Consider the following 25,707-nt stretch of genomic DNA (forward strand, 5'->3'; position numbering starts at 1 on the left):
CACCTCTCTACACCCTTGTTGCAGGCAGTTGTAGAGAGCAATAAGGTCTCTCCTCAGCTTCCTTTTCTTAAGACTAAAAAGCCCCAGCTCCCTCAGCTGCCCCTCATAGGACTTGTGCTCCAAATCCTTCACCATCTTCATTACCCTTCTCTGGACATGCGTCCTTCTTGTAGTGAGGGGCCCAAAACTGGAGACAGTACTCAAGGTGTGGTCTCACCAGAGCTGAGTATAATGGAACAATCACTTTCCTACTCCTGCTAGTTACACTATTCCTGATACAGGCCAGGATGCTGTTGATCTTCTTGGCCACCTGGGAACACTGCAGCTCATGTTCAGCCAGCTGTCCACTAGCTCCTCCAGGCAGCTCTCCAGCCACTCTGCCTCAAGCCCGTAACGTTGCCTGGGGTTATTGTGACCAATGTACAGGATCCTGCATTTGGCCTTGTTTAACCCCATAAAGCTGGCCTCTGCTCATCAATCTAGCCTGTCCAGGTCCCTCTGCAGAGCCTTCCTACCTTCCAGCAGGTTGACACTCCCACACAATTTGGTGGTTTCTGCAAATTTACTGAGGGTGCACTCAATCCCCTCGTGCAGATCATTAATAATGTTGCTTAAGTGGACTGGCCCCAGCACTGAGCCCTGGGGAACACCACCTGTAACCTGCTGCCTGCTGGATTTAGCTCCATTCACAACAACTCTTTGGGCCTGGCTGTCCAGCCATTGTATCACCCAGCAAAGATTACACCCATCTAATCCATGAGCGGCTAGTTTCTCCAGGAAGATGATGTGGGCAACAGTGTTGAAGGCTTTACTAAAGTCCAGGTGGACATCCACAGCCTTCTCCTCATCCACTGAGCAGGTCACCTTGTCATAGAAGGACATCAGGTTGGTCAAGCACTATCTGTCTTTCATAAACCTGTACTGACTGGGCCTGATCACCCACACGTGTTACATGATGGTACTCCAGATGATTTGTTCCACAACCTTCTGCAGCACCACGGGCAGACTAACAGGCCTGTAGTTCCCTCACTCCTCCTTCCAGTCCTTGTTGTAGATGGGCATCACATGTGCCAGCTTACAGTGAAGTGGAACCATCCTAGTCAGCTAGGAGTGCTGGTAAATAAGGGAAAGGGGCTTGGCGAGAACTCCTGCCAGCTGCCCCAGTAGCCTCTGGTGAATCCCATCTGGACCCATCGACTTGTGTGGATCTAAGCAGCTGAGCAGGTCACTAACCAATTCCCCCAGGATTATTCGGCATCGGTCTGCTTCCTGTCCCCTTCTTTCCACTCAGGGGTCTGGGTATCAGAAGACTGGTCTTACTACTAAAGACTGAGGCAAAACAAGACAAGTACCTCAGCCTTTTCTTCATTGTCTGCACAATGGTTCCTCCTGCATCCAGTAAAGGTGGGAGATTCTCCCTGGCCCTTCTTTTGTTATTAACGTATTTATAGAATTGTTTCTTGTTGTCTTTTACAGCAGATTTTCTCCCTGCGTAACCTCATCTCAGCCCTGTAGTCCTCCTGGGTTGCTTGCCCCTTCTTCCAGCAATCTTAAACTCTCCTTTTCTTCCTGAGTTCCAACCAAACTCTCTGTTCAGCCAGGCAGGTTGTTTTCCCTGACAGCTTGACTTTCAGCACAGGGGGATGGCTTGCTTCTGTGCCTTCAGAACCTCATTCTTGAGGAGGGTCCAGCCTTTCTGAGCTCCTTTGTCTTTCAGGACTTGCTCCCAGGGGATTCTATCCACTAGACTCCTCAACAGGCCAAAGTCCGCCCTCCAGAAGTCCAGGATGGCAGTTCTTCCAACCCTCCTCCTTCCTTCCCCAAGAACTGAGAACTCTATCAATTCATGATCACCGTGCCCAACCATCCATCACCTCATCCACAAGTCCTCTATTTGTGAACAGCAGGTCCAGGATGGGACCTTCCCTAGTTGGCTCACCAGCTGTGTCAGGAAGTTATCCCTCACACACATCAAGAACCTCCTAGATTGACCCCTCTCTGCCATATTGTCTACCCAAGAGATATCTGGTAGGTTGAAGTCACTCATGAGAACAAGGGCCAGCAATTGTGATACTACTCCCAGCTGCCTGAAGAAGATTTAATCTACCTCATCATCCTGGTTGGGTGGTCTGTAACAGAATCACACCAGGATGTCTGCCTTGTTGGCCTTCCCCCTGATTCTAACCCATAAACATTCAACCTTATCATCACCAACATTAAACACCAGACAATCAAGACAATATATAATATAGAGGGCTACTCCACCACCCCTCCTTCCTCACTTGTCCCTCTTGAAGGGTTTATACCCATCCATCACGGCACTCCAGTTGTGTGAGTCATCCCACCAAGTTTCTGTGAAAGCAACTAAGTCATAGGCTTCCTGCTGTACAATTGCTTCAAGGTCCTCCTGTTTGTTGCCCATGCTGAGTGCGTTAGTGTAGACGCACTTCAGTCAGGCTGTTGATCTCTCCACCTTTTCAAGAGAAGCTCTAGCTCTTGCACTGTCACTGCCAGGTGTTTCCACAGTGCCTGAGAACTTACTGCACACTGCCCCTCCAACCCTGGCTAGAATTAGAGAGGCCCTGCTTCCAGCCAGGTGGAGGAAAGGGGCAATCAGGTTTATCAGACCACGTGGATTCAGTGATGTGGCACATTAAAACCTGAGGTGCATAAGGCTCTAGTGAATGCTGATGTCCAGTGTACCCTAATGCCATAAAACTATGAAGAAGCAGAATCCATCTGTATTTATAGAGTGATGGGGGATCCCAACAACTAACTGTATTGGAGGCTGATGTGAATCTAACTGGGAATGAGTGGGAAAACCACCCCACTGTGACTGGCCCAGAGACTTTGTGCACTCTTGGAAAAGACTATCTCAATAGGCATTTCAAAGACCCAAAAGGGTACTGGTGGGCTTTTGGAATAGCTGCCCAAGGCACAGAGGAAACTGAACAACTGTCTGTTCTGCCTGGACTATGGAGGAAGGGATGTAGCTCATGACTGAGGGGTGTTTTTAACCATGGATGCTATTTCACAGGTTATCCATGAATGTAAACCATGCACTGCAATCAAGTAAGCCAAGCAGTTAAAGTTTCTGTGGTATGTAGTACAATGGCTGATATATAAATATGGGGAGGCCTGACAGATTGCATCACACTCCCACAAACATGCCAAGGCAAGCTCTATGTACTTACAGTTGTGGAAGGAACTACCAGATGGCTGAAAATGTATCCCATATCCCATGTCACCTCCTGGAACACTATCCTGGGCCTTGAAAAGCAAGCCTTGTGGTGACATTGCACCCCAGAAAAAATTGAGTCAGACAACTGTACTCATTTCTGAAACAAGGTCACAGCCATGTGGGTCAATGAGTATAGCATCGAGTGGATGTATCACATCCCTTGCCCTGTACCAGGGTCCAAGAAAATCAAATGACACAATTACACTGAGAGCAATGGGTGGTGGAACCTTCAAACATTGGGATATACATTTAGCAAAGGTTGGTCAACACTAAGGGATCTATCAATCAAGCTGCCCCTGCTACTGTTGAAGGAGATAAAGTTCCTGTAGTGCACAGAGAAAATATATGCTAGACAGTGTGTGGTATTCTTGTCTTTGGCAAAGGCAAACCCATATGTAGGAATACTTTTGCTCAAGGACTGTGGTAGGTAATACAAGGGGACAGAGAAGCCCAGCATGTGCCTCAAGGGGATTTAGTACTGGTGGGACTAACCCATGCTTTGAATTGTATGATGTGAATTGCTATGACAACACTATGTTTGCTATATGCTCTAACAATGGTATTACAGTAAAATGGATTAATGGAAAAATGAAACTGAGCAAAGGGCAGCACTGATGAAATCAGCATGCAGCTGGTTCCAGCATGCAACCATCCAACACTGTGCACCATCTCTCCTGCCCTGAAAGACTGCTAGGACAGATGGAGCCCAAAGTCATGGACTAGATGAACTCAACAGACATTTTAGAAGGATGACCCATAGAATAAGGGAATATCTGTGTATATATATCAAAAGACAGGAAAAGTGGTGCTAATTAACTGGAATGTATGGGACCTGGGCATGACACAGATGGTACAGAATAAGAAAAGGACTGTTGTGGTTTAACCCAGCAGGCAGCCAAACATGATGCAGTTGCTTCTTCGTCCCACCAGTGTGACAGGGGAGAGAATTGGGGGGAAAAAGAAGGAAAATTGGTGGGTTGAGATAAACCAGTCTAATAAGACAGCGAAGGAAGAAGGGAAAAAATATAACAACAATAATAATGATAGAAGAATACATAAATCAAGTGTGCACAATGCAGTTGCTCACCACCTGCTGACCAGTCAGCTGTTCCAGCTGTGCTCTCTCTTGGCTTCTTATGCACTTCCTCAGTGGCAAGAGCACGGGAAGCAGAAAAGTCCTTGACTTAGTTTGAGCATTACTTAGCAACAACTAAACATATCGATGTGTAACGTTATTCTCATGCTAAATCTAAACCAGAAAGCATTATACCTAGAAAGAAAATTGACTGTCTCAGATGAATCCAGGACACACCTTCTTTTTGCTTTGTTGAAAGGTTATCCCCTAGCTAACAGCTGGAGTGAAAAAGGACATTCATTATCCGCTCTAACTTCAGGATCCCTTTCTGTACCAGTGCAGTTACTGGTATATTTTCAGCAGTGAAAACCATGATCTGTTCTACAACTAAGCTGTTCAGGACTATGGCTATGACTATGGCTGTGACTATGACTATGGTTATGACTATGACTAGTTTTGCATATGTAACAGCAAGAAACAACTAAAAATGGAGAAACTGAGGATATCAACATGATTCTCAGTGCCTCTGTCCTGTGATGAAGATGGGAAAGTGTGGAAATAAAGACAGGGTTTGTCTGTATATTTCCTGCATATTTTTAAATACTGTGGCATAGATTACAAAATTTCTGGACTTGATCTGCCTTGGTCTCAAAAGGTCAAAAATTAATTTGAATTCCAACTGCATGTCACACATCATTATCCTAGAGCTACTCGGAAGCATTAAAGTGTAAAAAGGACATTTCTGCACAATCCTTTCTTGCTTCTCATCATCAGAGCTATACGAAGGGTCTTTTGTGCCAACAGAGAATTGGTTTGTAGTTTGGGACTTGTCAGGTATATAAAAAAAATATAAATCACATGTTAATAGCAGCCTAAACAAGCTACACAAGACAATGACATTCTGGTTTTATTACAGCAAACATGTTGAATACTGCAGAGGCAATGAATTGTTCCCAATTGCCCTTTATAAAGAAAGCACAATGAGTGGTAACATAAGCAAACAACAGCGACCTGAAAAAATCATAAAAAGCTTCAGAAATTCCTTACTGGGACAGTGCTCTCACATACATTTTGAAGTGTAATTCACATCCCTAGGCAGCTCTGCCATATATTGAGGGGAGAATTGAGCAACAGATTTTTAACAACTCTGTCACCCAAATGTCTATAGACTTCTGAGCACTCAAAATATCAGAATACATTGCATATTTGCATCGATCTCCCTTTTGAGCATCAATGGCAGAAAAATCTTTCTGCCAACACTTTGGCAAAATCACAGCAGCATGCTAAGAACAAAAGATTTGTTAAAATAGACATAATTTTCTTGCTGTATGACTTACCCCACTGTGATGTCAAATATGTTGCTTCCAACAGAACTGGATACAGCCATGTCCCCCAGACCTTTGCGTGCTACAATAACACTGGTAATAAGGTCAGGAATGGATGTGCCAGCAGCTAGAATGGTCAATCCCATGATTTCTTCGCTAATGCCAATGGTCTCTCCAACCTAAAAAGGGTTGAATCAAAAATAGCAAAAAAACCCCATGTGGTGGAGAGTGCTTTCTGTTGTAAACCTCTTTAACCAGGAATGTTATCCTGGAGCTTGCCAACTAGCTTGGAGAGTGCTGGCAAAATTGGAGTATTACTTGTTTTCACAAATTTCCACTTTTCAGAAGAAAGATAAGATTGTCACATAGAACCAGTTATTGACAAGCGGTGGCTGATGGCTCTGATGTTACCAGAATGATCAAGTCCTGTGGTTAGGACAACCACAGCTCTCTGAACTACTTTCCATTTACTGAGTAGTGATTTACTTCATCCATGGTTGCAGCTCCTAAAATAAAGCACTACTCAGCATGAGAGAGATGATGGACTCCGATTCTAAATGATGCCCAACAGTGCAAAACATAATGGGGGGCTTGTATTTTGTACTAGTGTCACCTCCTTACCTGATGTGCCCACCAGACCATTAAGTAAGAAAAAAATGCAATCCAGCTGATAGAGCCAAAAAATGTGATAGGAAAAAATCTTCGTGACCTCTGAAACAAAAAAAAGAGAGAAACCATGAACACCTATGTTGAAGGCTGATGTGCCATACTCTTATTTGCTTCTCAACATGAGAGTGGTCTCTCATTTTCTCGATTAGCTGTTCTGAACAACTATTTAGATTATCATCAGAGGATCAAAATAAATGTCAAGAATGGTAAGAAACTGACTCCCCTACACTGGTATATACTTACCTACGCCTCATTCTTCCAACCACTTCAGTTGTAAAATAACACCTCCTAACACCTTGTATGATGAGTGGCAAGTTTTGGGTTGTATTTGTGTTTGTAGCTGAATGGTGGTTTGACTTCTAAATTTATCAATAACATCATGCTTATTCAGAAATAGTGTTTTCAAATTGCTAAAACAGGTAACCATACCTTTCATTCATATATCATTAACTTTGTGCCAACATCTTTCACAGTCAGTATGACAAAGGCTGCCATATTGCATAACTAAGAAAACACACATCCAAAATTTGTTGGAGCAATTATTTTTCTTCAGAAAGCAACCCACTTTCTTGACTAGAACAGTATGTGAAGCACATATTTCCCATGCTTTGTTTTGTAGTCTGTTCTAAAAACACGCAAAATACACTCTGAGGCCTTTCAGTGAACAAAAAATAATCCACAAAACACCAAAATAACTTCATTTTGAGTGACTCCACTAATGTCAAGCTTTGAATAGATGGTGTTCTTGCAGCCAATTCATGGGTCATACTCAGATTAATGATTTATGTTGGTTTCTGTTATTCCCTAATGGCTAGCTAGATCTATATAACAAAAAGAGATTAAGCTAACTACTAATGGAAGGAATCATGACTGCAGTACTGTACCAGGCAATCATTGCCTAAATTAAATTAGTGTTTAAAATGAAATCTGTACTGTGAATGAATGCTACCAGTCTTGAATGAAAACATGGTATTTATAGGCATTGACCCCCTGAACACAGATCCTTACCCAGATGATTTCTGACATGCCACTACAAATCTTTACGAATAACCAGCATGTCTGCTTGTGCAAATAAGTTATACCACTTTGAACACTTGTTCCGGCTGCTGCTCGATCTTTCACTACTTTTTCCTGTTAAATCCTCACTAAATCTTCTTCCACTTTCTGTTCTGCAGGGCTTGCAGAATGTTTGGGCAGCGCACCTTGTCTGTACCCCTCTCCACTGCAGGACGTGCCCCTGGTGCACCAAAAGACTCATTAGTCTGTGAGTCATTCATAGGTGTTGTGTGGGCAAACAGGACTGCAGGGCTTTCCCTGAACATGACCTGCTGATACTGTTTGGATTTTGCCAACTTGTCTTGTTGAAGCCATGATAAAGACCTCTTTTTCAGGGAGTTTATGGAACTACAGACAGCTTTTCTCATATAACAAGCACAAGAGGCATTTTTGTGGGACAGCCTCATGTTTAGAAACTGATTGACGTGGGTAACAGAAGACTAGGAGGTGCTCAGTGAACTGGGCTAGCCATTGGAGATGTCATGCAGGAATGACACTGCCTTTTTTCTGTCAGCTGAACCAGAAAAGAGAGAGGCTGATCCACAGTTCATTGAAATTGACTTTTTCTGCTGATATAAATGGAATGAGATCAGGTCATTGTTGATGAGAAAAAGGTAAAGTCAGCAATGGCAATTGTGCACACTCATCTACAGGATGAGACAATTGAAAGATCCATATCTGATCCAGCAGCAAGTGCAGCTGAAGGCTGTGCTGTGGGCATTTCACACAGTGCTCACTGCCCTCCTGAAAACTGAGCTCGTAAGCATTGACAAACATAACCTATACAACTCCACAGTTGAATATGCTTCAGAACATACATTAAAGAGGGTACAGATTTAACAACGCTCCCAAACTCCTTAATATAAATAACTGAACTTCTGTTGGAGTAAGAAAATCATTCCAGTAGGTATTTTAAATGACTTATCTTTAAATACAGGCATAAACAGTCACAATGGCACCTGGAAAAAGGTTTTTCATATAAATTCCATTACAACCACAAGTACTATTTTTAGAACTGCCCAGGCTACTTTGGCTGATCTACTTCTTAAGTGCTTCTTAACCCTTTACAGAGCAGAGTTACTTTTCAAAACAGGGTTTTAAATTTTTATCACATCTGAAAATCTGATAATGAGCCTTCTACTCAGATGGACTTCTAATTTTAAAATCAAAATGTTACAAGCGTTGGAGGACAGAAGACCTTAGTCTGAAAATGAGCACAATCTGAAAGGAACAGAAATATGGCTGTTAAAATAGTGACCTGACACCAGTGGGAGCAGAATTGAGTCCTGAAGGGATAAAAGACTCTAAAAAGCATTTTCCTTTTTAGAAAACTAAATAGCTAACACTTCTTTTTCCACCATTCTTGGTAGCCACTTTCACCATTTGTGAAAACTGGGATGAGATGATGAAGCATCAAGTTTGTGTCGGGTGGTTAGAAAATCTACACAGAGCACCTCATGGCAATGCAATATGAATAATCACTATACAACACTCTAGATACAAGCATATGTTGTTTCACGCAAATTTAATACATCAAAAGAGGTACTGGCCAGTAATAGCTCTGTATCAGTGTGATTATATGTACCAAATGGTTCTTATAAAATAATGAGACATTGCCTATCTGAGTAGTCAGACACCCACAGAATTGGGATGGCTAAGAATTACAAGTCAGTAACCTTGCAGCATGTGTATTCCTAGCCTGTAGTAGCCAATCCTCTCAGTAAAATTAACTGGTAAGTAGCAGTTGAAGACTAAGAGTACTTTAATTGGCTTAAGAGTTTAATGATGTATTTTAAAATGGGGAACATTTAAACTCTAAAAGGGCAAAATTTAAAGCCTGTACATATTACAGGTGATGAAATCAAGAATGGATTTCATAGATGATGCTATATAATTTGCACACAGATAACACTTTTAAAAAGCAGTAACGAGTGTGCTGATTCTTTTTCAGATGATGACTTTTGTTTATTTCCTGTAAGAGGTAATCAGACACAGCAATACTTCTCTCCACCTTTGCTGGTAAGTGTTGTGATGTTGCCTTGCAAAGACAGAGAACCAACCCAGTTTATTACCAGTTGGTTCTGTTGTGGTCATGGTAACAGAAAAATGAGAAAAAAACATGGCTCGCTCACTTCATATGATATTTTCTTTTAACAAAAGAAATAATTATTTCGTTTCATTGTAGATTGGTTGGATTAGTGCTGTTCCTATCTATCAACAATCTTAAGGACATTTTTCTTGGGACATTTCTGTATTGATTTCATGCCAGTGTCTGAAAAAACAGGACTTTAAGCAGCAAGAATGATCCAAGTATAAAGGTTTTTCTTCTGAGAGACTCATCCTGAAAGATAGCAAATCCTTAATAATTTGCAAAGTAACTGCCTTAATTTTAGCCAGTATTCTTACCAACATCTTTACCTTTAACCTGAATGAATTGCATGTTCGTCCTGCACATAAATTTATCTGCATTGCAAGCTTTGATTTCCCTTTGGCACTTGACAGTGCTTAAATCTGATTACTCAGAACCTGCTCCTGAAACTCGATCTGTGCAGGAACATCTTGTCGTTTGTCCCCTTGGTAACACTGCATTTCTATATGGCAACAAGGGTTCATTAAGTTGCATCTCCTCATTGCTAATGGGAGTTTGCAGGGATAGAATGGACCCCATATGGGTCCTGTGACAGCAGCACTGTAGCCCCAGTAGCCATTTTTCTGGCCTTTAATACAAAGGGATGGACAGGGCAGTATGGCTATAACAAAAGAGATGGTGTTCAATATGCGTCACTGACCCGCTGGGTCATCTTGGTCACATAATTTTCCTTTCAAACTTTCAGTATCCCTTACTGCAGGAGGTGGACAGTGATGTTTGTGGCCTTTACAGAGCCACAGGGGAAATAAGCTATTAGTACAGGAAAAATACCCATTATTGTTCAAAACACCTGAACAAAAAATCAAATTTCCCCAAGGGCACACCCAGCTCTGGTGCATTGCCAGCAACATTACTGATGTTATAGTAAGGATTTATATATAGATAGATATATATACTGGCTTAATTAGAACACGTATTATTAAGGTACTAAACACACATTAAAATGTTACCTATTAAATCAGCCATAACCTACTCTACATGTATAAAAAATCTGCATACGTGTACACCAGAGGAGAATAAGGTGGTAAGGATTTTGCTAACTTTATAACCAGAAATCTTGTATATGAAACAATATTTCTAGAGCTTCTGGGTCTCATGGAGCTAAATATAGCTGGGTATAGCACAAGTAAATGCAGTCAAGCCATCTCCATTATGTGGAGATACATTTTTTTTTCTTTTAGAAAAAAGAATCTAGGAGGAAAGAAGAACTCATTTTTGAAAAGTGGACACCCACAGAGGATGTCAAAGGCTCCATATGGTCTCTCAAATCATTATATAGCACACAAGTGTTCACTGTATGTATCCACAGACTAATCTGAGCATCCTGATGCCGAATTCAAGTTTTTGACTAAAATTACCACACTTGTAAATCAAGTCTCTGATTTTGCCTATCTACAAAATCTATTTAAATATTATTTTGGGTTTGTTTTAATTTTTACCTCACAGATTTCATGGAAAGTTGTTTTCTGATACACATGCTGAGCTGTGATATTGGGTTTTGTTTTTGTTAGGAAGGGAATAGCGGGGAAGGCACACAAGCATAAGTGAGAATACTTTAGACACAAACACACTAATGAGGCATCCTTGAAAAGTTAGACAGTTTATGCAACCATCTGGTTGACAGGAATGTTCAATGTAAGCAGCTTGTCGTACTGACACAGCCTGTTACCTATTCCGTTATTACTACATGTAATTACAAACTACGTTTCCTTTACATCCGTACAGAAACCTACTCCTTTCAGTGAATGACATTTTAAAACTCTGTTGCCCATTGACGTATCTGGCACATACAACTGTGCTTATCTTTTATGTTAGGGCAGGATGCTTCAGCTGTAGGATGTCAGCACGCCAGCTCTGTTGTGAGCAATACTAGTGTTAGTAATCGCATGCACCACACAGCTACGTGCAAGTTCTTGAGATATTTGCTCTCCAAAATCACTATCATAACAACTATTCTCATTCCTACAGCAGAGAATACTGGATAAGGCTACATGTTTATTGATGTTAACTTCTGTGTTTCAAAAGTTAAAAAGATGCATATAGATACTTCTTACCAGCCCCTGCTCATTTTGGGCCAAATGATGAGAAACACTACAGAGATGAGTTTGTATGATAAAAGTAGGGCATAAATACAGAAATAAACTATCTTGAAATTCATGCAGTATGCTGTGTTACCAAGCAAAAAGTGTTTATCAGAGTCGTTTGAAAACTTTAAGAAAAGAAAGCTTAAAGATTGGAAGGGAAAAGTATCAGTTTATATCCTTTGAGAAACCTTTATCTAAAAACAAATCAGAGGTCTTATTTTAGCTTGCTTCTTGCACGAGAAATACAGTTTTTCAGTGTGTGGGATGGGAAAGTTTTTTCAGTGTCTGTGGGGAGGTAAGAAGGATTCAGGGTGTTGATTTATAACCTTATAAGCCGCACATCCATCTCTTGCAGCAGTTTTAGATCTATTTTTGATCCAGAGAGGATAAAAGATTAAAACTCTACCAAAGGGGTTTTTTTTCCCAGCTCTTGACAGTTTTCTTTTACTTTCCATGAGCCTCCCTAGTCAGGTCTATTAGTATATGCGAATATAAAAGTGGTAAGTCTTGGTAACTTGTCACAAAAAGTCATTTGTTTTAAAAATCAATCTCACATTTCTTCATGCTCTGAGAAAAAGCTAGCAATTATTTTACACATGGAAGGACTTATTGATCTTCTAGTATGAAAATTAAAAGTTAAGTAGAAGACAAAGGTCTAGCAGAAATAAGAGAAATGCACATCATTCTTTTTGAACCACAGAAAATATTTAGGTAGTCTAAAACCTTTCCAGTCATACCCTTCAGGCACTGCAGATGGACAAACTTCTCAGCACTTACATGATACTCAGTGGAGATCTAGAAATGCAGATGAGAAGGTCCCAAAGAAGTTTTAAGAGCTTTCACTTTGTGTCACAAATATCAGCAAATAAGCACCCAGCTGAAGATTTGAAGATGCTTGTTGTGACTTCACCTAATGGAGTCCCTTACTGGCATTTAGCTAGAGAGCCACCCTGTTACGCAGAACACACTGAATTACAACAGTTACTTACAGGTTTTCTGACATCCGGGAGGGAAACCCACAGTGGGAATACAATGGGTAATACAAGAAGGTAGGTGAGCTGCTTGCGTGGCGTGTCAGGCCAGGCCAGGCTGAGAGGCTGGTCCTCATCCTCTTCATTCTGTAAGAAAAGGCATTGTGAGCAGAACACTGAAGGGGATGAATGAGGTTAGGGATTCTTTAAAGAAGAGTCCTGAGGACTGTGCTGAGTTTCAGTGAGAACAATGGGGTCTGAAAACATTGCATAACACCAAACCTACCTAGCAACATTAGCTAGGACACCATAAAAAGATTTTGTCCAGACTACAGCCAAAGCACAGGCTGCCTGAGGATGTCCATTTGCAGACAGAGCATTGTTGTGCCTTCTCCCTGGGAGGGAACCTTGTGCCCCTGATATGACTCCCCACAGGCACTCCCTTGGTAAGTGGGCTAGTCTAGTCAGGGATTAAAATGAATGCCACAGAAAGATAGAAAAGTGAGCCTTTTCAGTCTATTTATTAAACTAACTTTTGAACTTTTAACATAGGTTGACAATTTCTCCAGAATTGCATATGGATTTAACTTATATCATGGAATAAAGCAACAGAAAAAAAAAGGCCTAAATGGTTATTTCACAGAGATGTTTGCAATGCAAACCCTGCTAAAGCTATGGAAAGATTCCTAGAGAGCTCAGTGAAAGCTGAAGAAGTTCAAACAAAGACTACCTGGTGTAAACTGTGTTTGAGAGCACGAAGTATACAACTAATTCTTCATCTAACGTTCTTGTTTTTCTCTTTTGCAAAAAGGTAGTAGTTGAGAATTTAGACCACTCTGCATTGTGTAAACTACTGTTCCTGTAGATGTATACAGGTTTCATATCAGTTATTGCCCTGTCTTAAGAATGCTTACAAAAACCTTATGACAGTGCTATAGAAAGCAGTCATTCTGTTGTGGATTTCCATGGCAAGATTGTGGCAGTGGTGGAGGGGCTACAGGGGTGGCTTCTGCAAGAAGCAGCTAGAAGCTTCCCCTAGTCCAAACAGAGATGGGCATGCTGCTGGCCAAGGCCAAGCAGTGGTGGTAAAACCTATGAGATAATATAGTTAAGAAGAAAAAAAGCCACAAACAGCAGTTTTTACCACCAGAGAAATGAAATAGAAGATGTGAGAAACTTCACAAACACCAAGGTCAGTTAAGGAGGTGGGGAAGAAGGTGCTCCAGGTACTGCAACCCATGGAGAAGACCATGGTTAAACAGGCTGTCCCCCTACAGCCCAAGGAAGATGATGGGGAGCAGAGATTCCACATGCAGCCTGTGGATGACCCCACACTGGAGCAGGTAGAAACACTTGACGGAGATTGTGACCCAGTGGGAAGCCCACACCAGAGCCACTCTTGGTAGGACCTGCAGCCTGTGGAGTGAGGGGCTCAAGCTGGAGCAGGTTTCCTGGGTGGACTTGTGAGTCCATGAGGGACCGTGCCAGGAGAACAAGAGATCGAGGTTACTTTCCCCTGGGGGGGAAGGAGGGGTAGAGACAACGTGCGATGAACTGATGGCAATAATGTTGAGCCTGGGAAGAAGGGAGGGGTGGGGAGAAGGGCTTTAAGATTTGGTTTTATTTCTCCTTATCCTACTCTATTTTGATTGGGTAATGAGTTAGACAGCTTTTGTTTCTTGTTGAGTCTGTGCTGCCTGCGACATTAATTACTGAATGATCTCTCCTGGTCTTGCTCTTGACCTGTGAGTCTTTCATTACATATTCCCTCCTCTGTTCAGCTGAGAAGGGAACTGATAGAGAGGCTTTGGTGGGCATCTGACCTCCAGTGAAGGTCAACCCACCACAGATGTGAATGACACCGCAGTTATTTTTTTCTAAGCAAGAAAGCTATTGATGAAATGTCACCATATGTTGGTATTGTTCGTAACATTTTCTACTTACTGCTAATTTTGATTGAAGAATCCGCCTTAATTGTTCCACTACTACAAACTCCTGAGTTGTTCAAATACTCAGCTACCTGAAATGATCAGTACCTACAGAAACAAGCTCAACTTTTAGCTCAGGCTCTTCCATGATGACAATATCACCTGACACTGATAGACTGAAAGCAAATCCCTATTTACCTCTTGACAGATTGACAGGCTGCAGCTTCTTTGACAGTTATGTGTTGATGTCAACAGAAAACAACATTTTGTTATCCCCTACACTTTATGAAACTCCCAAGTTGCATGACTGAAAGATGACAGTAAAGCAAACAGGTCATAATGGGTATAATCATCAGATGTTTTAAAATGTACACAGGCACAGTTTGTCACAATCCGCACAGTTCTTAAGAGGTTCCTGAGCAACTTAAGAGGTTAGTATTTGCTTTTAGCTTTTGCCTTTAGCTTTCAGCTCTTTACCAAAGTGGGCAGATGATCTGTACTTCACTGCCACAATCTGTTGAAGCCTGACTTTTGGAGGACTGGGCTGGCACAGATGTTTGTGGGACTACTTCCTAAAAACCAAATCCATTCCTTTTCCATTTTGGTAGATGCTGTCAGGGTGGGAAAATCAGTCTGAGATAGACACTCGGCTTTTAAATATGATAACTGAGGTAAAATTTGAGCACGGAAGGACCAATTGAAGGGTTGCCTAGGTAACTCTTTCTGAGTGGCCTGTGTATAATTCAAGCAGCGGACTCAGCTGGAATAAAGCTCCATAAATGCCTCCGTCATAAACAGCACTGAGTGACAAAGTACTTCCTGAATTGCCATCTTTAGAGATTAGCCATGATTAACAAGTGTATTTAATCACAATAAAAGCTTTACATTAGTCTGACTTTGCACATGAGTCTCCAAAATGTATGGAAATTATTACCTAAGTCGGTCCATGCCGTACTGTACCAGTGCACACTATACTTCAGCGATGGAGCTCATTCTGGTCTTGTGTCTGTGTCAAATGGCACTGGCCTAGCATTACCACACAGGAAACATGAGTGGCTGTAGCAAAGGATCGCAAAGAACTACATGGGGAGATTGCCAGATGTCTCCTGAGAAACCTTGATCCATGTACTTCAGAGGTTTTCACCTTCAGATTGCACTGCCTCATCCCTCTCCTCAAGACAGCTATCCTCAAAATGTAAGGCCAAACTTGATCACACTAGTTTAAATCCAGGATGCATTACAGATGCTAAAGACTGGATCACCATTTCCTACTTCATAAATAGGAACCAGCATCTGATTTGCAAATGCTGGCCTTTCAAAAATTTGTGGAAGTAAGGAACTTCAATGTATTTGATCAAAGCAATTCTGAACTATCCACTGAGGTTGAAGACATGAAAGGAAAATAATTTTGACAGCTATAAAACCACACAAATGTGAGTGGCATGCTCTGGACTAAGCAGCATTGATACAAAATGACTCAGCATAGACTTGTGCTGATTGTGTGCACTCTGTGGCTCCAGCCTATCTGCTGTGTGCATTCTAAATATGTGTTCTCCAAGTTTGTAGACTAATACTTATAGTTTTGTTTCATTGTCGTCTGTATGATGAAAATTGAGTACTTGCACTGTTCAGTAATGCTTCTGCGAAGTTCTGCAATGAAAAATATAATGATAACATATTATATACACCAGAATTCAGCTGTCTAAACACAGATAAGGAAATGCCATTTTAGACACCTTCTGATATCTCATTTGACCTCCACATGTTCCATCGGAAGTGGAGAATATTCTGCTTGTTTATGACATAGCTGCCACCATTATGCAATAATCTCTGTTTCTCTAGGCCAGCTCAGGTGGTACTACCTACCCATCTGCACGCAAATGCGTCCCACCCCAAAATTCATTCCCTGCTGTGACTCTATAGCTAATTAGCTTTAAAGATACTGGAATGAACATATGGGAAAGCTACACTAGTTGACATTATGAACTCTGATGATAAGCCAATACCTATACTAAGTTCCACGTGAATCTAAATTTAACTGCTGTCACAAAAAACCAGGTCATATTACAGTCAAGTAAAACCTGAAGCTGTACAATCATAGTTCTATATTTCCCAGTCCATTTTGGTGACTTGCCGAAAAACAATTGCCCAGAATAGGCTAACTCTAGATAGTCATTAAACATATCAACCCCATTCCTGGAAGAAATGACTGGCACCAGCATCACTTTCTCTTAGCCAGTACTATCATCTGAAGACCTTTTCCCAGGTTGCATTTAAAGGTTGATGTCTGATAAGTAGTAAGTGATTTGGGGGAGGTGGGAGAGGATAAAGTAGAGTAAAATCTCGTCTGCTTTTTCTATGGTAAGGTTGATTGGACTAAGAAGATAGAAACAGCTACTATTAAAGACCAAGGCAAAGATGGTATTAAGTCACTCAGCCTTTTCTTCCACCCTTTGTCACTATGTTTCACACTGCATCCAATAAAGGATGCAGATTCTCCTTAGCCCTCCTTCTGTAGGAAATGTATTTATAGAAACTCTTTCATTGCCTTTTACTGCAGTAGCCAATAAGTTCTAGTTAGGTTTTGGCCCTTCTAATCTTCTCCCCACATAACCTCACAACACCCTCGTAGCCCTCCTGAGTTGCCTGCCCTTTCTTCCAAAGGTCATAATCTCTTTTTTTTTCTTCTTTTTTCCTGAGTTCCAGTCAAAGCTCTCTGTTCAGCCAGGCTGGTGGGCTTCCCCAACAGCTCATCTTTCAGCACAGATGGACAGACTGCTCCTGCACCTTTAACATTTCCTTCTTGAAGACTGTCCAGCCTTTCTGGACTCTTCAGCCCTTCAGGTCTGCCTCCCAAGGGACTCCTGTCAAACAGTCCCCTAAACAGGCCAAACTCTGCCCTCTGCAAGTCCAAGGTAGTGGTTCTGCTGACACCCCTCCTTTCTTCTACAAGAATTGAAAACTATCATTTCATGAACTATCATTTCATGATTAACATGACCAAGTCAGCCTCCGACCATCACGTCATGCACAAGTCCATCTCTGCTCACAAACAGCAAGGCACCTTCCTTAGCTGGCATTCACTCACCAGCTGTATCAGGAAGTTCTCTTCCACACATTCCAGGAATCTCCTAGACTATTTCCTCTCCACTCTCCTACTTCCTGTATGATTTCCAGTGCATGTCTGGGAACTTGAAGCCCCCCTTAAGAACAACAGCTGGCGATTGTGAGACTGTTTCCAGCTGGTTATAGAATATTTTGTCTACCAGCTCATCCTGCTTGGGTGGTCTATAAGATTCTCCCATCACAATATATGCCTTGTTGGCCTTCCCCCCAATTCCTACCTGTAAACACTCAACCCTTTTATCACAATCATCAAGCTCAAGAGAGTCAAAACTGTCCCTAACAGGCAGGGCTACCCCATTGCCTCATCTTCCTTGCCTATCCTTTCTGAAGTGTTTAGAGCCATTCACTGCTGTACTTCAGTAGTGTGAGTCTTCCCACCATGTTTATAAGATTGCAATTAAATCACAGTTTTCCAGATGTGCAGTGCCTTTGAGCTCCTCCTGTTTGTTACCCATGCTGCATGCATTGGTGTAGATGTACTTTGGTTGGGCTATTGATTCTGCCACCTTTTTTTGGGGGGAAAAGCTCTAATTCCTATGTGACTGTTAGCAGATGCTTCTGTGGTTTCTAATGCATCAACAATCCTTACATCCTCGCTGGACAGAGAACACTGCTTGTGCTCCTGATCCCATAATCAGTCATTAAAGGTTTAGACATAAGCTGCATTAAATCTTTGTATATAATAGTCAGTAATTTCTTTCTGTGAAATTCTCATTAGCTGTCATAATTCTTTCCACTCTTGATTTATTGTATTCTCATTTTTTCTTACTTGTGCTTGGGACTGCTTTTTTGTTACATCTACATCTGCAGTGCTGAATATCATATGTATACTCACGCCTAGATTGGATGGACATGGTACCCCAGCACATTAATTAATTCTCTAAGAGAAAAATGCACCCTTTGCATACTCCACATCATTAAAGCATAAAAATATAGTTATATTTCCATATTTCCAAGAAACAAGATTAGAAGTGTTGTTTTGCTCTGTGTTCTTTTCAAGAGGGCTGAATTAGGTGGGGACTTACTGTCTGGAGCTTGGAGATACCAGTAACACATCCAGATTTGTAGGAGTTGGAAGGCTTTTGAGTTTTGATTTCAGCTTTTCACGGCATCACTCTTTTATACGTCTGTAACAAGTATTCTTTTCTTTTAAACTAATCCACGTATATTCTTAATGCTATTCTTCCTACCTCAATTCTTCCATGTAACATTACAAAGAATGAAAAAAATTACCAAATTGCTGGAAGCTTTGTCTTTCACAAGTTCTTCATCCAAAAACATGTATCTAATACTTGCCTGTAATTCTATAAAAGAAATCTCTTACAGACTTGCTCAGGACTGGTTTGACAACTTTTCCAATCTCCCAAGAATTTTTTTCCAAACAGAGGAAATGATGTTGTTTCGCATTATATAAACAATACAAACATATGGTGACATTTCATCAATAACTATTTTGTTTATAAACAACAGCTTATAGCAAACTCCATCTGCCAAACTCACAATGTAGTCACTGCTTCTAGCATACATCAGAAAATCATTGTCTCCATGGATGCTTACACTCATATTTTCATAGGAAAACCAGTTGCATTTCTGGCACAACATCAAACTGCATTTTTATACTTTTTTCCTAAGAGCGGGACAAAATGGAAAATAAGCACAATGAACCACCTCAAACTTATCTGAAATACCAGATCTGCCACTGTTTACCAAGTAGTCTGCATGGTGTAACAGCTGTAGCATATGAATTATAAATATTCTGAAGATTATTCTGTTAGCCCAACTAAGCGTAAGGGCTGAGCTATAAATTCTCATGCTTGTACATTTCTAGTACATTTTGACTTCTGATATCATTAATCAATACAGAATTAGCATTAGGACTCCAGAAGAAAGGAAACTGTGGATGGGAACTTTTGCAGTTCAATTTGCTTATGCTAAAGTATAGATATTGTACCACCTATAAAAAGTTAATTTCTTTCTTTGATAGTGCTGCAAAAGAGTGCTGAGACTTTCTGTTGGTTTTTTTTTTCTTGGAAGTACAGCTCAACTTCTCACAGTGAATGAATCAAGAAAAAATTATGATATTACAAAATGTTACCTGTCTCTAAGGTAAGTACTGATTTTCAGAATTGAGACTGATTTTTTTCTTTAGATTAGCAAATCTCACATTAATTTATTTCACTAGAAAGGCAGATGACAAAGGCAATTGGAGCCCTACTGTGAACAGCCTCAAGTCTCTGCTTTCTGTTTCTTGTCTGTAACTTGTATGGTTCGTTTATCTTCTCCTCCTTATTTGAAAAAAAAAAGATGTGAAAGAAGGTGAGATAGTACACTAGTACAGTAGTATGCAATTTCTGTGGAGTAACTAGGAGAGACAGCGACATCTTACCTCATGAATTCTTGAATAAGATTAACCCCCTAAGCTTTTGGAATGTGCTTGGTATATATGGGTACTCTTAGGGCAGCTAATTTGTATTAATCTCTCTCTGTACTGTGAACTCACTGAAAAGAGTTACCTTTTGAGTGGAGCCTATGGGAAGGAGAAAGGCTCAGCTAGGCATTTGCTCTTGATTCTGCTATTGCTGCTTGTGTCCTCTTGGGCCCTTGTACAAATACCTGAAAGTACAGCTCCTGGAGCTTACATGCACCTTTTTGTGCCCATGTTACTGCCAGCAGTCTTCAGGGAATTTGAAAAGAAATACTCAGAATGTAATAGCCAAAACTGCAGTCAGTCCACCAGGAGAAGTAACAGCTATGGTGTGATGGAAATATGTCTGAAGAATAAGGCTTTGTCTTTGCACCATTTTTTCACTGTCCTAGTTTCCAAGTAAGTCAAACTGGTACACAGCAGAAGAAAGTCTGGTATAGGCTACTGAGAAGCCCTGGGAAAATAAAGATCAATCCATTTTGATATCAGCACCATTCTCATTAAGTTGCAAAGAGCTACACTGGCAAACAACATGCAGTCTGAAAAAAGTATTTGGACTTTGTAAAATGTACTGTTAATAGTCAATCAAACAAATACTAGGGATGCTGGAATACCTTACGGCCCTACAACAAAGGTTGCTCTAATCTCCTCTACCCTCTCCCTACAGACCAGAAGTGTTCAAAATAACCCAGAATCAGAGCTGGGGACAGAGAGCACACCACTACTAGGATTCACGTAATGATAATTTGGCTAATTGGATGCAAATGGAGTGAGTATTCCAGGGCAGGGATGATCTGTCCCCACGAGGGGCTCTGTCCTGAAATGCAGCACACCCTGCTGCTGCTCGTTGTGGGGAAGGCAAAACACGCTTTACCGTACTATTACTCAGGGAAGTGGATTAGATCCAATGAAAATCACAAGGCATTTGTGTCATTTTTCTACGAGATACAAGGTGCCTTGTATTTTCATGGAAGAGGTATCTCTGACATAGATGGTATGTAAACATTTTCCAGTGGGGTTTCCATGGAAACAGGTAAAAGTGTGCGCATGTGTACATGTGCGTGCATGTGTGTGTGCGTGTGTGTAGGTGGGAGGAAAAGGTGTTATCTTCAGATTGGAAGCTATTTTTAGGAAAGCCACAGGTTAAAACGACTATGACTGAACATACTTAATCAAATACTTGTTAAGAAGACGGTGGGGGAAGGGGAGGGGAGACTCTTGGACTTCTCAGAAGGATCATTTCTCTGAAGGGCACCCTATAAAACATTTAATGATGTGTCCTTTAAGTCTTCTTTCATTTTCTCATAAAAGCTCTGTACCACTTTATGAAGTTTTATATAACAGTCTTCTCCTTTGTGGCAACCTGATAAAGGTTAAGAGACAGAATGCCGTAAGTAGAACAAAATCTCTGTGGAAGATACAATATCCAGCAGGAGGGAAGGCAATTTCTAGCTGCAAATGAAGCAGGAATGTCTTACAGACTGTATGGTGGGAGGAGGTATTGCTGCCTGCTGTGCTGGGAAGGGGCTAGGAAGGAGACTGCAGCTGTCTGTCCTTAGTTGAGGATCCTGGCTTTATCAAACTGTAGGACATCTGCTGCTGCTTACAGTGGGAGTGGGATTATATGAGTCGTACTGTCTGGGACAAATGACTAGGTTGCTGAGGACATTTTCTGGAAAGCCTTTTTGAATTTCTGCAAGCAGCATCAAGACACAGTTTATCTTGCTGCTCAAGGATTTGGCTGAGTAAGAGGACAGCTGAGATTTCCTGGAGGAGATTGGAGTAAGACGAATGGAGTTAAGGGCCTGGGAAAAGGGAAAAGATAGACAATGGCATTTGGAAGAGACAAATAAAGAAATTCAAAGGGTGGGGGAGACAAGGAAATAAAGTGAAATTCCCCTTTTTCGTGAAATCTTGTGAAAGCCATTAACTGACAGTGTCCTCGACTTTCTTGTGTAGTGTTTCAGCCTTCTGCAATTAAAAAAGAAGGAAAGGAGGAAAGAACTGGAGTCTGGAAAAAATACAAAGATGACCAAAAAATCCCTAAAGAAACCAGGAGAGGTATAAGGAAAACTGAATCATGCCAAGATCAAGAACTAAATGAAGTTTAATTTACAAGTATATGAAAATTAAAATACAACATCAAAGCTATTTTTTCACTTTTTCTTGCAGCCTTAGCTTGTGACCTTCCTTTCACAAGGGCCCTTTTGTCAGTATCATACTTCTAAAAGAATAGGGAGTTCGTAAATAAGATGTATTTATTGGCATATTCTCTTTGTACTAGTTGAACACACAGTTTTTAATGTACTTACTTCAGACAACTCTGACTCCAATACAGAACTTCATATTACAACAATGCTTGTGTCTAGTCATTTACAACCAGGCATCATAATCTGCACCAGTGAAAAGTAAGACAAAACATGAAAACAAATATGGTTGTTTTACAAGAAGGAAAAGTATGATGATCACTGTGGAACTTGAAAATGGAGGAGAAAGAATTAGAACTCTATGCATGTCTTCTGTGTCCTCACTTCAAACATGTTTTTGGAATACTCAATGACCAGCTATGTGAGTACACCCATTTTTCAGCCCACAGTTTTCAGGACAGGGCTGTTTGCTCCACAGGCATTATTTACAGTTTGGTTCCTCAATATAGATAGTGACTCTAATTTTGTCGATTCTATATGGTGATCACTGCGACATGAAAGTGCTAATTTTAAGTTTTTTCAAGAGTTTTTCTGAACAGCACTTTGGGCATATATAAGTAGGAAATTGAAGAGAAACAATTTTGTACTATATTTCCAAATTGCGACGCTACAGCACTTCCTTTTGCATTGGAGTAACGAAAAAATCATCAAAGATTCAAGCTGACACATTGAATTCTACTGATGGAACAGAGGCAAATGATGTTCTCAGTGTAAAATGGAGAATAATTATATACAAAAAGATCAAAATTCAAGATCAAGACTAAGCTGTAATAAGTTTGTTCTTGTCACTCATCTTTAATGAGCGGGTTTCTGAAAGAGGAGGAGAAACTATTGATGAGGACTGGCTGGCATACCATCCTGTGCCTTTACTATTACTTCCCTGAATGGAACTGCTCTTATAACTGACACCACTGTCTTTGAAGGGTACATAGTGTATGCATAAATTCTGGAAAAGCTAGAAAGAAGGCTTGGAAGGGCAAGGACTGCTTTCTGTTCCTCAAATTCTAATCTTCATCAAAGAAAACAGTCATGTGAATGTTCTGTGTCTGATTCTGTTGTTGCCTACACTTCTACAAATCAGAAGCAATCTTATGAGTATCTATGAAGTCAATATGCAAAGCAGAAAGAAATTGAACAGCCCAGGATTAACTTCAGAGTGATGTCACAGCTTGGGAAGGTGTGCACAAAAAGTTGGACAATATGGTGAGGAATTGTGCCTGTACAGTACAGAGTAGACAGGGAATCTTATAGTGGAATTGGCTCCTAAGTAATAGAGGCCTATTTATGTGTCACATGGATATCCAAGTGGACTATTTTTACTGCAACTTTAAAAAAAAAACCCCAATATATTCTTCAAAACTACAATGTAAATTCCAGCATATCAAAATCTGAAGCAGCGTTAGATAGCAGCAGTTGTCAGATTACCACTGGAAGAACACAAAACTAGGAAGGCCATTGAGAAGGAGCCCAGTATGGGCCATATCAAAAGGTTATTAGGGGATCACTTTTGCTTTTCAAATTGTGACAGCAGACACTTAAACCCCTTTCTTTCAGATTCATGGAGCTAAATCTGCAGAATGATTTACAAACCTCCCTGTTTACTCCATTCTGTCCTGCGGATAAGGATAAATAATGTATCCTACCTCTGATACAGTACAATAGGTTTTCAGAATGTCCTAATACTTGCTGAAATTAACATAAAAGTTCCAAACCGTGCCTCAGTGAAAGTTTAAAAAATCTAAAGGGAGATGAGAAGAAGACATTGCTGAGTAATGTACTCTTGCAATAATTTTCCATCCTTACCCTGCAGTTACTTGAAATTGAAACCATTGTCTTGAATGGTGAGTCTCCTTGACCTTGCAGATTTCTGAACAAGCTTAGAAACTGCTTCATTACAATGCAACATGATAGAATACGGACACTGCTGTGAGATTGTGATTGCTTAAGATTGCTTCTCCTTCATTGTTTTCACCGAACCATCTCAATGGGAAAAATCTTACAAAGGAAGACCAGTTTCCTTCTTAAGCTATGGAACTCTATTAGAGTCTTTATATATACTTTAATAAAGTTTTCATATATACCACAGACTGATTTATATACATGCTAACAGGTTATAGCATGCTATGTCATCACTTGACCTTTGAGAGCAACCACACTGCTTTGGAACTTTTTATATTTTTTTCTGAATTTAAAAAGTAATCTATAAGCATTTTGCTATGGCAGTGAGGGTAGACTCTGAGAACAGGATCTAAATGCATCTGAAAATTTAACTTTCCTTACCTTAAAATGTTGAGGGTTGAAGTGCAGTGCTACATTTTTTTAATTACATAGATTTTACTTATCTCATTTATGTAAGAGTATGCTTTGCTTGGCTGACAAGGATCTTTAAGTGGCATGTCAGTCTGCACAATTTACATTAACACAAAAGGTAATTTAATATTCTATCATGCTCTCCTTTCCATGTGAGACTCATTGTCTTTACTGATCACTCAGGATATCAAAAAAATACCCATTTCTTTTAGATCCTTGATTCTGATTCTCAATTTCTGTTCTCAGAGACCAAAATTATCTGCAATCAAAGAAGAATTAAAGCTATCTGCCAACACTAACACACCAGTTGGCCAGAATCAAAACCTAAACCTGGGATCATTCAGAGCAAAACGTGGCCACTGCCAGTTTTGCATGGTTTTTCTGCTTGTAAATGCAACACAGCTCATCCCACTTTTACTAGGGGAGGCTCATGTATAGACCACTCCTCAGCCATCTCGTAGTGCCTTTCTTGTGTCACTGTAGCCTAAGGAAAAGAAGAAACTGTACAAACAAAACCATTGCAGAAGTTCCTCAGTCAAGGATTCTCTTTAACAAGACTTTTTGTCTCTATGCAGGTTTTGCTGTCTGAAAGACCAGTGCCCAGGTTTAGGAAAATCAATTCACCAGTATTTTTCCACTTTGCCTACGTGGGATGCAGGTGGTATTAAATAAGATCTAAAAAAAAAATTAAAAATTAAAAGACATTTAAAAAGGGCTTGCTACTGCTAAATTTCACAGTCAGCTGTTCTTGAGAATTGCAGCTTAGTTAAGAAATGAGCTAGCTCAACTGTATAGCTATTTCGGTGGCCACTCTGGCAGTTAGACACAGATATGCACTTACTTATAGTCTACAAAAGATGTATGTCAAAATAAACACATTTAAAGGTTTAATTACTCCTTTTGCAGATTTTAGCCATATGCATTAAGAGACATAAAACCACTAGTATACTATATCTCATTCAGCTTAATTTGTTATCTGTCTCAACAGAAGGCAGGATGGAAAAGTAGTTTGTGTACAGCTCTTATTTTATAACTTCTTTTAACTATCCCATGGAGTACAACATGACAAGCTACCCTCTTAAGAAGACAGGTTTTGTGCAATGTGAGGATAATCAGACAAGCAATTTCCATTAGCTATATT

The 25,707-nt window shown here is 40.5% G+C and overlaps 1 protein-coding gene across 2 annotated transcripts in view; it reads right to left on the reverse strand.

Moving 5' to 3' along the window:
• SLC24A2 (solute carrier family 24 member 2) overlaps positions 1–25,707 on the reverse strand; it is a gene marked incomplete at both ends in the record, with an annotated part of 113,595 nt that overhangs the window by 3,877 nt on the left and 84,011 nt on the right. For both annotated transcript variants that reach the window (XM_084278077.1, XM_084278076.1), the window contains 3 exons: positions 5,654–5,820; positions 6,263–6,352; positions 12,589–12,717. In XM_084278077.1, the coding sequence (XP_084134203.1) occupies positions 5,654–5,820; positions 6,263–6,352; positions 12,589–12,717 (386 nt within the window). The remainder of the gene's footprint in view (positions 1–5,653; positions 5,821–6,262; positions 6,353–12,588; positions 12,718–25,707) is intronic.

The sequence above is a fragment of the Gallinula chloropus genome, assembly GCF_964237585.1.
Source record: "Gallinula chloropus genome assembly, chromosome: Z".
Lineage (NCBI taxonomy): Eukaryota > Metazoa > Chordata > Aves > Gruiformes > Rallidae > Gallinula > Gallinula chloropus.